The sequence below is a fragment of the Prosopis cineraria genome, unplaced genomic scaffold (genome assembly GCF_029017545.1).
Source record: "Prosopis cineraria cultivar Desert tree isolate PC_DT_omini unplaced genomic scaffold, ASM2901754v1 PC10, whole genome shotgun sequence".
NCBI classification, from domain to species: domain Eukaryota; kingdom Viridiplantae; phylum Streptophyta; class Magnoliopsida; order Fabales; family Fabaceae; genus Prosopis; species Prosopis cineraria.
In genome coordinates, this window is record NW_026555341.1 from 35,115,815 (window position 1) to 35,128,749 (window position 12,935).

Genomic DNA, 12,935 nt, shown 5'->3' on the forward strand with positions numbered 1-12,935 from the left:
AAGGACCATAGTTTGTCATGAAACATTTAATAATTTAGGGTTTGTAATTGTCATTAATGTTCTTATGAGGACCCTAATTGTCACTTTCCATAAAAAAATAGATTTTAATAAATTAGGAATGACACGATATTTTAGGAATTTAAGCAACATCTTTTCAACTGAAATATACCTGAATTGAAGAGAGGGAAAGATACAAAGAAGTGACGAACATTCCTGGTACAGTGCTAGAGGAAATAAACTCTTTACATGTGTAGCTTTTGTAATATCAGGTTTAGAAAGTTGATAGTTCAAATTCAAACTTCTCATGTTGGCAACCAAAAAAAATATAAAAAAAATCCAACTTTCTCATGTTTGAAATATAATGTGTTTGATCAAAAAGTGAGGTTCAAATAGATTAACGCAACAGAAATCCAGCATTTAATTGAAACATAACTGTAAAATTATTACCTCAGACTGACTCTGAAATATAAGAGCCATATCTAGTTGTAGCCAAAGAATCAAATTTAAATCCCATGAACACCTACATTCTCAATATCAGCATTGCGGTGTGATCATTAAATACCACTAATGACATTATGTCACCAGTCACCACTTTAATTCCCCCCACCATATTCACATGGAATGATAAGCATGAACAATTTGTTCTATATATTTTCTGAACAAAACAACTCCAGTTTCTGATCTGAATCTGAAACACTGCTAGGCATTGCATCTATATACCTACTTTGCCTCTTTAGAATGCTAAACATCCCTGATGTGAAGCATTGAATGAAAAAGTCGAATGGAAAACAATGGTATCGGACTGAACATATGATGATATTGCCAAAGAAATCTCTTGAAATCTACAAAACTTCACTTGTTTATATTGGTTATAGGACCTTTGAACCAATGCCTACCAGAGAGTATCCAGTAAGAAACTACAAGAACCAGCAAACATCCAACAGCAACTGGTGTGTAGTTGAGGTTCTCAATAGTTACTGGGTAAGCAACAGGCAATGAGAAGAGGACAGAGATGGTCACCACCCAAAGAACCGCGACCCAGCCAACGATGATCCCATATCGTCCCAAGTTGAATGGCCCCGGGATGAAAGACTTCCGCGCCAAGGTCACCCTACAGAAGATTGGAAGAGCATAGGCAATATAGAGGCCGATTGTGGCTATGGAAACCATAGCATCAAATGCCACAATGCTTCCAAGGGACTGCAGTACAAATAGGATTTAGTGAGATGAGTACAATGAGGAGGACTATAGAACAGATGGAACATCGTGACCAGCCTTCTTATGGGTTATCTTCTAAATCAGCATCTGTTTGTATTAGATGATGCATTAATCTTTACAGGTGGCAGTGGAATAACGAACCTAATAAAATTTGTTTAAAGAGATGGGAGATCCATTCTTTAGGGTTTTTCTTGAAAGTTTAAACTTTTCAATCATGCAGAATGATAAAGTGATTTGGAATTTTATCCTTGCCTCCCACTAAGTAGAATTCTTTATAAAACAGTGTTTATTTTCAGATTAAGGTTTTCATCACCTTTCAGCTTGTATTTTGTCCATATTCCAATCGTGCCTCGTTTCAGGGTTCAGGCAAGCGGTTGAGTTATAAAACACACTATTCAGCCCTTGCCGAACATCAACTTTCAAGTCAAAAAGGTTCAATGATAGAATAAGAACTTCTTAGAAGAGATTAAAAAGGAGGGGAAATCTCATTTCGTTTTCTTTGTCACCAGTAACAAGACAAATCCATATGAAATATGTAAACAGATTATCATCATAGAGCAAAAGTTTTCACCACCTCAGATGAAAACCAGATCATCATCATCATCATCATAATGATATGCCAAGAGCTTGCAGCTCAGTGGCATGATCCTTACCCCTTGATGCAAGGGACTCCAAGATCAATCCCCCATGTGGTTAAAAGAGGGGGAAATTGTGTGTGGTGGGTGTGTTGTATGCCGTGTATCCTGTTTCCTGTGGGGAAATATTAGATAGGATAGGAAAAAGAATCATCACAATGATATTTTACATACCGGTAATGCCATGCAAAATGATATAATTACAGATAGCCAAACTGCATTTATGGGGACCTCCTGCTTATTTACTTGGTGCCATAATGATGAAAACGGCATGGCTCCATCTCTAGAGAAAGCATAAGCCATCCTGTTCAAATAATGAGCGCTGAAGTAATTAGAGAGACTGAATTACTCACAAATGAAAAGCATTCCCAGAAACTACTATGTTATGTTACCTTGAGTTGCTGGTAACCGAACTCATGCCACAGAAAAATATGGCAACAGCAACCACTCCCAGGCAAATAATTCCCCCAACTCCACTGCCATACCTTCTCTTGAACGCTAGATAAAATATTTCAGCAATGGCATACCCACCAGCATCATTATTTTCACTCAAAAGGTAAGGGATATCAGTAACAGCAAAGGTAATGCCAAGTATATAACCCCATCCAACAATAATAGATATCCCAATAGCACTGATGATTCCTTTTGGTCCATTTCTATCAGCATTCTTGGTTTCCTCTGTCTAAAAGTAGGAGTTAAATAAAGCAGAGGTTTAGTCAAAATCATCGAGAAATTTAATCCATCAGTGGAAAATGCACAATTCAAAAGCGGTAAAACAAAAATTTCTTAAAACTCCTTAAATAAATTACAATATTAACAATGGGCATATAATTACTTACAGCATGCGAAAAATAGTATTGGCTCACAATTTACATGTTATTACATCTAGACTGAATCAAAACGTAGGTCATACGATGTTTGGCAATGCTTGTATCTGTAATCTTGTGAAAAAGAGCTCAAATTAAGATCCCAAACTAGTGAAAAATGGGGAAAAACCCTGTCATCGCAATTAAGTATTCTTAAACAACAACTCATATACACTTAATATTGCCATGATTTTTCTGGGATTCAATCCAGACGGATCAAAAAGTGCGTAGTTTTAGAGAACAGCTATTGAAGGAATCTTAATTCTATGAAAGTAAAACAAAATAGAAAAAGATTTACCATATGAGCAGATGCATCATATCCAGTTAGAGTGTACTGACTCATTAGAAGTCCCAGGAGAAATATGTATACTCCGCTCCTGATTCCTTCTCCATTATCAGTATTGAAATGAGTGAAAACAAATTTGGCACTAGCTCTTTCCGTTGCAACAGATGGAATGAGGATCATAAGCAAGAAGACACCTAAAAAATTGTTTATTGCATAAGAAGTAAATAAATTAAAGGCTCTTCCTAAACACTAAAAGAAAAGACAAAGTAACAGGAAATTTGTTCTTCACACCTAAAACATTCCAGATAGCAGCTAACTGCCCAAAGAACGATAATAATGAGATAGGAAGGCTGTTTATTATAGCATGTAAGAGCAAAATTCCCCCATGGAAACAGATAACTATGTACTTAGATGCTTCATATCCACCGCCATTTTTCCCTCCTGTACTGAGGAGAATGATAACCTGAATGAGTTTTGCCAGTGAAAAATCTACACTTGTTGTCACAGCCCACTGAAAAGAAAAAGGGATCAACAGTTAGAGATTGAAATGTTACAATAGGAAATCCACACCCTACACAAGTTTGACCTCGCCAGTAGTGGTGAAGGATGTTGGAAATCTATTTTATACGACATCTCAAGAATACCTGACCAACAATATTGAACCTGCAAGAAAATAAAAATATTCAATCTCCATTGGAAAAATAATTGCGGAAAGGCAAAAATGGCATTGTCTCTTATGATTGGCTTGGACTTGAGTCGCTAATTAAGAAATCAAATTCAATATTAGGCTCAATGGCATCAAGAAAATTTCACGTACTTATATGATTTAAAATCTTTAACAACATTACACTTAACCATCGTGCTGTAGGCTAACCAAATATGAAAATGCTGTGTGAAAGAGCCAGAGAAACATGAGGTTGATTTAAGTTCTAAGCAGAGCCTAATCATCGTATTGTAGACTAGCTCAGTTTCAGCAATGGAGTTTCATGTTAGACATTGGAGATTAATTTTCATTTCACTTTTCCGTATTTGAAAATCAAGTTTCGTAGTATTCTTATTCTCAATGCATCAAGACAACTACTCCCCATATTTCAATGTAGTTTGGGCATTTACCACAGTGATTGATATATCTCATGGACGTCATAAAATTTCCTGTGATGATTGAGAAAAGAAATTGGTAAATAAATAAAATAGTAAATACTTAGTTAAGTGATTAGATGAGAGTTCAATGCCCATGTCTGTGAGACCCACCAAGAAAACAAAGAACAAAAAGAAAGTTTCCCAGTAAAATCCAGGACAGTGATGACCTATTTAGAGAAGAAAATATTAGAAGCTACCAAAGAGGAAGAAGACAAGTTAAACCTCCTTAAAACGGGCATAAGTGAAAAGCAAGGGTTCAAATCCCTATATTATGCTGTAGGTAAACCTTCTGCGTACTTATTTCCACCCAGACATCTCCTTACACATTTCTCAAATGAATCTAACCCATCAGTAAAATGTTCGGCACTTTTGACTTTACCAAACTACATGGAGTCACGAATGCATTATCATGATATCTAACGTAGGAAGGGTGGGTTGGATCTAAGCAGAGGTAAAAGCCTCAACTCTATTTAAACTAAATAACAGCCATAATATACTTGTCTTGCACAAACCTGTAAATTCTAATGATTTCTCCATCCCAGTAAAATAAGGTCAGAGAATCATATGTTAAACGCTATATCGTTGAATAAATATGTGCCAAACCAAATAAAAGAACGAGGAAAAGTCAAGATAGGCATTACCAGCCAGTAATCCAGGAGGCAAAAGGTGCCCATCCCGGGCCAGCCAGTTTGGCACTCCAGTAGTATAACCCACCAGAAGTTGGGTAAGATGAACAAATTTCAGCCATTGACAACCCAACTAACATGGTGAAAGCACTAGCTACAAACCAACCGTACACAATAGACACAGGGCCACCATAGTTCAACCCATTGTTGTAGAGAGTGGTGATACCAGTGAGCACTGATATGATAGAAAATGAAAACGCAAAATTTGAAAGGACCCTGCAATTGCCAGACAAAGGAAGGAAGGAAAAACAGAACGTAATCCATAACAAGCTTGGGAATCCAACCCCGAGTCGAAACTGAATAGGAAGTCAACGACGACACAGAATGGGAAGGAGGAAACTTTACGATAGATCACGCTTGAGCTCTTGTTTGTAGCCGAGCTCATGAAGACGGGTATGGCCAGAATCAAGTGAAGCACCATCATTTCCAACTCCATGAGATGGGAGTACCATCTTGACCTCGCCTTCTTGGAAGCGAGGAAACTGAGAAAGAGGCTAGTCTATTGTTATTGTTTGTTTCAGCGTAAATGCTGAAACTCTTCACAATCAAACTGATTTGGGGAGAGAGAGGAGGGACCACCTTGGTATTTTCTCGGACCAAACGGCTGGGTCTTAATTGTCAACAAAGATGGCATTGTACCTTTTTTTTTCCTTTTATAGAGATTCTAGCACTACAGAATCGAACTCATAATCTGACATGTGAAAAGTCTTCCCAGAAAGCCACAAGCTGATGCCACCAGGTCAGGTAAAGAGCTCATTATCCACGTGTCAAGGATGACATTTCATCTCTTTTTATTAGGAGTCTCAACTCTCAACTAGTGAAAAATAGAAGGGAAAAAAATAAATAAATAAAAGGAGGTATTTTAAAAATTGTTTTACCATTTACCTGAGCAAAGAGATACAAATTTCTCCTCTTCTCAACATTCCCTACTCCGCTGTCTCCAGCCGAAGCCGGTTATGTTAAAACTTTAAAATGAACTATGGCCTTGATAATCCAAGCCACTAGCAGGTTTTTATTTGAGTCTCTGAATTTGAATTCTTTACTAAATTAGAATGTGGCAATGTGATTCAGTGCTATAAAAGTTTGACATGATATAAGTAATTCTTTATTAAGATTGCATCTTCTTTAATTTGACTTAATAGATAGCAGTAATTGCATCATATGAACCTGTCTGTAGTGTCTTAATACTGAAGTAACCAATTAAATTTGAAACTTGTCTTTTAAACGAAAATATATTTCTTTGGTCTTTTAAAGTAATATTTTAAATTTAGAGATTTTAAACATTTTCAATGAAAAAATAAGATTAAAAGCATAGAAATTTGATAAACAATCAAAGCGAAATAATATTTTTAGTGGCGGGCTTGTCAGGAGGTAGTTGGCTTTCTCATGCAAAGAATCTTTAATGTCTGTGCCTGACAACGTTGACCATCAGATGTGAAATGGACGGTGTGGATTGTGGATCATCATTGAATCAGATTCTTCCTCTTTTTTTTGGGTGATAATCGAATCAGATTCTTTTTTATAAAAAATATGTTGATGACAAATAAATAATTCAAAACAATATAAGTAATTAATTTATTTCGTCTAGTAATTCAGATCGAATTATCAAAATAGAGATTATCTGAATATTTTCTCCCTAGCCATGGTGAGAGCAAAATAATTTATTGGCAAATTATGTTATTTTTTATTTGAAAAATCAAAAGTGTTATATATCTACACGTATCAATCACATCTGCTAGGTGGAGAGGAAGGCAAAAATTGTAAGAAGAGCACGCCAAAGCCACAGCAAAGACGAAGAAGAACAAGAGCGAGAAAGCTAGGGCAGATGGCAAATAACAAATTTATTTAAAAAATTAATTATTTAATTACTGTATTTTTAACTTAGTTGTAACTTAATTCTTAACATTTAATTCATGTTAACTCAGTCTTTATAGTTTTAAATTAGTTGTAACCCAATTTTTAAATTTTATCTTTTACAATTCAGCCCTTATAATTTTAACCATTTAAATATTAGTTCTTACATTTTAAAAAATAAATTATAAATATTGAAAATGTTTTAAACTTTTAATATTTATAAAAATTAAAATGGTTTAATAATATGAGATATTGGTAATAAATTTTAAAATAATTTTAATATTATAATTTTATTTTTAAGATATAGGGGCTAATATTTGAATTGTTGAAACTAAAAAAAACTAAAATTACAAGAATTAAAATTTAGGGATTGAATTATAATTGAGTCAAAACTTTAAAAATTGATTATAACAAGTTAAAATTTAGGAATTGAATTACAATTGAATTAAAATTATAAGAAGTAAATGATTATTTTGTTTTATTTTCAAAATCTCTTCTTTTTAATTCCCTCTAAGCATCCTTTTTCATGGACCCACATCAAGCTAAATGGTCCTTAACGAAATCCAAACTAAAATGGATCCAGCCAAATCAACCTTTTAAATGAAAGATGACCTTTTGAACAAAAACTCTACCAACAATATTATTACATTTACAGAATTTAAATTAAAATTTTTAATTAAATTAATATAACTCTCTTACTAGTTGAATCAAGCCTTCTCAAAATCTTCACGTGTGAAAACTTAGGAAAAGAAATGTCGTAGGTTCTTAGATTTCAAAGATTATAGTGGTAAGGTGTCTCAGTCGGATTCAGCAAAAATATCTGAGATTGCGTGCTATCCCACAACTTCAAATGGGACCACACACATAATGATTTTTTTTCTTTTATCCTGCTTAAGCCTGGCTTTTAATCATATTTAAGTAATTACTTAACAACCCTCCCATAAAGATTATTTGATTTTTAATCAACAGGCTTTTTTTTTTTATCCAGGCACCTAGATTTGCATTTCAAAAAGAAAACTTATATTTGTTTACATGATATAGATTTTCAAACGTTATTTGGTTTGGTGGATTCACAACTTGTGGCCTCATATGGTATTTGAGGTTTTATGATTGTTGTTTGTATTATGGTACTCTGATTTGGTATTCAGTAATTCTAGTATAAGGAGCTTACTCAGATTAGAACTAATCTCCCATATCAAACGTGTAATTCAAAAGTACATTTTTTTATAGAATATAAAAAAAAACCTACACTTTTTATAAATAGCAATGCATTGATTCTAATTGAACTGACCTTAATTGTTAGTAGTGTAATTGTAATAATACGACACAATAATTTCACAACGTGAGTCATCAAATCCTATGTTTTTGGAACGGTGATGAAAAAAAAAAAAGAAAAGCTTAATTTGCACGCATATGCGAGGAGTTCATTCAAAATTGAAAATCACTCAAAGAATTAAAATATGTGTATGTTTTATGAGCTGTTAACAAATTGAAATTGCTATAAACTTGTCTGCAAATTATTAATATTTATTATACACCCTTTCGCACGTATCAAATTAACTAGAATGGAAGAGATGGTAAAAATCAAACTCCCAATAATTGCATTCCAAGGATTTTGATGCCATATCAAGTACTTTATGTTAAAAGTTTAAAGACGCCAGAATAATGCTTAAAAAAATAATATTAATATCTCCACAACATGTGATGTAGCTTGTAAGATTATTTTTTAAGAAAAATTGTTGGGATATTTATGAATCTTGAAGAAATGATCACAAGTTGCACAAAAGACCTTTCGTAAACAATCATTATATTTATACCAATCATAATAATTTTGTTTTGGAAGTTAGGAGAAGGGATCGAACAGAAGTGGACAAAGTGTTTTTTTAAAAAAAAAAAAATTTGTAAAAAGTTCCCAACCAAGTCCCCCGTAGACCTGGTCTGGGAACTTTGATGAAAATAATTTTTGTATTTTCCATCTATAAGATGAAATATATGGCCTCATTATATTTTTATTACTCATTTATTTCATAATATGATTACTATTTTCATTAAAAATCATTGCTTTTGTTTCTGTAATATGTTATTTTACGTACCAACCCACTAACTAGTCCATTAAAATAAAACAAGCAAGTCCAAAAGAGGTCTAAAAATATTAAATTAACCTAAATAAAATATCTGACAAACAATTCAGTTCAATTATATAAAAAATCATGTTAGTACAATTTTAATTTTAAAAACGAACCAAGTTAAATCAAACTGAGTATATTTATAGTTCTACGCAGATACTTTTAAAATTTTGTTTTAGCATACGAATTAAGAAGATCATATGAATCCGTATGAAAATTAGGTTTCAGTTATTATAATTTAAACTAGTTGGAACTTTAATAAAACGAAAATAGATAAATCCAACCAAACCAATCATTTAGTTCGATGGGGTTGAATAATTTTAGAAAAAAATATATCCAATTTCATTTCTATATAGTTCTACGCAGATACTTTTAAAATTTTGTTTTAGCATACGAATTAAGAAGATCATATGAATCCGTATGAAAATTAGGTTTCAGTTATTATAATTTAAACTAGTTGGAACTTTAATAAAACGAAAATAGATAAATCCAACCAAACCAATCATTTAGTTCGATGGGGTTGAATAATTTTAGAAAAAAATATATCCAATTTCATTTCTATATATATATATATATATATATATCAATTAGTTAAGTTTATGTGGTCAAGATTGAGATTTAACGGAGCTAAATCACGCATGCCCCTTACTGTATAAGGCATTTTCTTTTTCATTCATTTGTTTGCCTCAAGCCTCAACATCTTTTGTGTGGGGCTCACCTTTTAGGCATTCCGAAGCCAACTTGAACTTTAAAGCTTAGCTATCACATTTAAACACAATACCATGCTTTGCATGGGTTTTTTCCCTAAAAGTTATTATCAAGAAGGCTAAATAATTAAGACTTTGGCTTGATTATTAGGTCTAGTATGGTGGATATTACCTATATTTTTATACCTTATATAGGAGTTATGAAACTTTTTATCTTTCATGTTTGTTTCAGTTATTAATATAATTCTTGAAATTTTATTTTTACCAATCAAATCTTTGAAATTTTAAAATCAAACACAATTACATTGCATATGTGCATAAAATTATATATCTTCAGCATAAATGTTAAAGAATCGATCATCTTATTTATAAGCATCTTCCATTCACATCTCTTATTTTAACTCACTCTACATCCCCTTCAAATTATAAGAACTAATTATGTATAATTATAAAAATTAAATTTTAAAAACTAAATTGATAATTAAAACAAATTTGATATACCAAAAATTTTATTCTTCTTTTTATACATAACAAACCTATAAAAGGACAAATAAATAGGACGACGATAATGATAAATTTTGGTTTTCCTTGAATTTTGTGTTGTCGTCCTCCCATTTTCACTTTTTGAGTCTCGGATTTTTTTTAAAAAAAGTACTTTTCACACAAGATATTAACTACACATTTATTTTCTTGTGTTTATCATTTAAAAAATATCCTTAAAATACATTTCGTATCTGGAAAAAAAAGGCCGAAGCCCATCCTAAATAAAACTCAGGCCGAATTTATCAAAATATCGAAATCAATTGGTCCAATATAACACCCAAATGTCAAGCAAACCAGAATTCTCTGGACTCGAACCGAATCCAATGCAATGTATAATCACAAAGAAAAAATCCAAAAAAGGAAAGAAAAAAAAGGGATAACACAAATTTTAGACCTTCATCTTTGTATGAATTATCAATTTTATCCTTTAAATTTAATTTTTATCATTTCAGTCATTAACGTTTGCACCAATTATCAAGTTAGTGCTCAAAGTCTTTTAAAACAAATTAACTCTTAAGATGAGTTGACATATAAATTAAGCTGTTGATCCACTTGGATAAATTAACACACAAAAAGTAAATTTTCATTTCGTTATTGCTTATGTGTATTGATTTTTGTTATTCCTTATTTTCTAAATTGTAATTTATACTTGGGTTAAAATGTATTTTTTTTTCCTATATTTTCTTTTGAGGAGTGCAGAGCACCCTATATTATTAAGTGGAGAAATGGAAGGAGATTTTTGTTCCTCTAAAAAATAATTTTAAAAAAAAATACCTCACTTATTTCCATTTATACTTTATAATTTTCAAGTAGGGCAATTAAAACATTCCAAAACGGGTGAATGATTTTGCAACATGCTACGGTAAACTTGCACACGTTGGTGTGACTCTACATTATTTGGGACGATGAGATTGAAGAATGAATGATGGGGGGTTACTGGCGAAGCGAGACGGGAACGAGAGATTTTTGTGCAAACACTCTTCTTCCTTTTTTCCCCCTTCCTCCACAGCGTTTGGTTTTGTAATTTTTAAAATACTAAGTATGTTGTTTTTTTTTTTATTGCCTTATCTAATCAAAGTCAGCATTTTTGCTTTACACAATACTCATTTTGTTCGAAAATATACATTTTTAAACGAATTTTACCCCCCAATAAAGTAGTTACCTACTCTCAAACTAACCATATCTTTCTATATTTACTTCTATTAAACATCTTATAATAAATATAAAGTTATTTATTAATATAGTTACTTTTAAAAAAAGAAAATAATTACATTTTGAAAGACTAAAAATATTTTATACTTTTAAACATACAACTCCTCAAAAAAATACTTTACATTTTTGAACGAAGGGATTATTAATTTACATGACTGCCATATCATTATTCCACTAGCCATGTCAATGAAATTTAATGGTGTTAATTTCTCACATTACACTAAGGATTTCTTAGATAAATATATAAAATATTAAGAACTGAAATGATAGAAATTAAATTTAAAAGATTAAATTAATAACTCATGCAAATATAAATGATTAAAAGTTATATTATCCCAAAACTTTACGTTCATCTGCTTTTTTTCTTCTAGCAAAAGAAAATGAGAAAATCACTCCAAGGTCCCTTGGAATGATTTCAATTATCAAGAAATTCAATAAAATGCACAAAATACCCTTAAACTTCAAATTTATTATTTTTAATATATTTTATATTAAATTACTAAAATATTCTCGTTTTCAGTTTTTATTTGGAAAAAGAAAAAAAGCTTCTCAATGTTGATCACCGGAGCTCCAAACTAGGAACTCTTGCTACTTAAACAAATGATTGAGTTCAAATTTCAGCAGAATATATGTATCCGAAGATGATAATCTATATTATTAACAGAACCTATATTTTTTAAAAAAATTATATTATCATCATATCATTGTCCTTGCCAACTAAACTCCTAGTCAACTATTTTCTACATAACCTCCTAGAATCCCCATGGAGAATAATACTATGATAATTTTTATAAAAAAAAATCATAATCCCCATCCCCAAAACAAAATAAAAATTCTAAATTCAACTAGTTTAAAAACAAAATTTTATAAAATAAAGCAAACAGCAAGTTAAATTCATAGAGGTTTTGTCTTTTAAAATATTAAAAATTATAAATCTGTGAATGTGAAGGAGAACGAACCAGCCCGTGAGCCAAGAAGCTAGAGGGCCCCAACGGCGACCACATAACCTCGCACTCCAGAAGTAGAGGCCACCGGAAGTCGGAAACGCAGAACAAATCTCAGCCATTGATAGCCCCACCGTCATCGTCATCGCTCCGACAATCAACCATCCGTACACCATAGTGACCGGACCTCCGAACCTCAGCCCCGTTCCGTACAATGTCGTCAGCCCCGTCAGTATCGATATGATCGAAAACGCCATCGAGAAGTTCGCCACCGCCCTGCATTGCGCAATCCATTAGTATGGCGTTTTCTCGGGAAACAAACAGACAAAAGTGATCAACCCAAGAGAAGAAGTGGAGAAAAGAGCATTGCGAGTTTGACGTACGACAGGCTGCGGCTAAGCTCTTGCTTGTAACCGAGCTGCTTCAGTCTCAGGTCATCGGGATTGTTCACCTCGACCTCGGCGTCTCCGCAAGCGGCGGCGAGAGGGAAGTAGGAAGCTCCGTCGTCTTCTGAAATTGGAATTTCGGTCCCCATTTGATTGCAGTTAGGGATTCCGTTGTGGTTGGATTTTGAAGGATTTGTATGAGAAAGGAATGAAAAGAATGGATTTAACCAACAGTCAATGGGTCTGGCCTGCAGATGAGAGAAATATTTTGCATTCAAAAGGGGTATTAGGTGTTGGGATCGGTTTGAATGACTTCGTCCAGTTGGCAATAG

The 12,935-nt window shown here is 32.7% G+C and overlaps 1 protein-coding gene across 2 annotated transcripts; it reads right to left on the reverse strand.

Moving 5' to 3' along the window:
- Positions 1-483: 483 nt before the first annotated feature.
- LOC129322726 (amino-acid permease BAT1 homolog) lies at positions 484-12,935 on the reverse strand. Of its 2 annotated transcripts, none has more exons than XM_054969077.1 (8): positions 12,601-12,935; positions 12,233-12,493; positions 3,650-3,668; positions 3,297-3,516; positions 3,018-3,199; positions 2,246-2,535; positions 2,028-2,157; positions 484-1,200 (listed from the first exon to the last, which is right to left on the reverse strand). In XM_054969077.1, exons 1-8 carry the CDS (start codon positions 12,750-12,752, stop codon positions 853-855), a joined length of 1,602 nt encoding a protein of 533 aa, XP_054825052.1. In that variant the 5' UTR covers positions 12,753-12,935; the 3' UTR covers positions 484-852. The 2 variants fall into 2 exon arrangements, with proteins under 2 accessions (XP_054825052.1, XP_054825053.1); XM_054969078.1 differs by lacking the exons at positions 12,233-12,493; positions 12,601-12,935 and adding exons at positions 4,787-5,047; positions 5,177-5,450.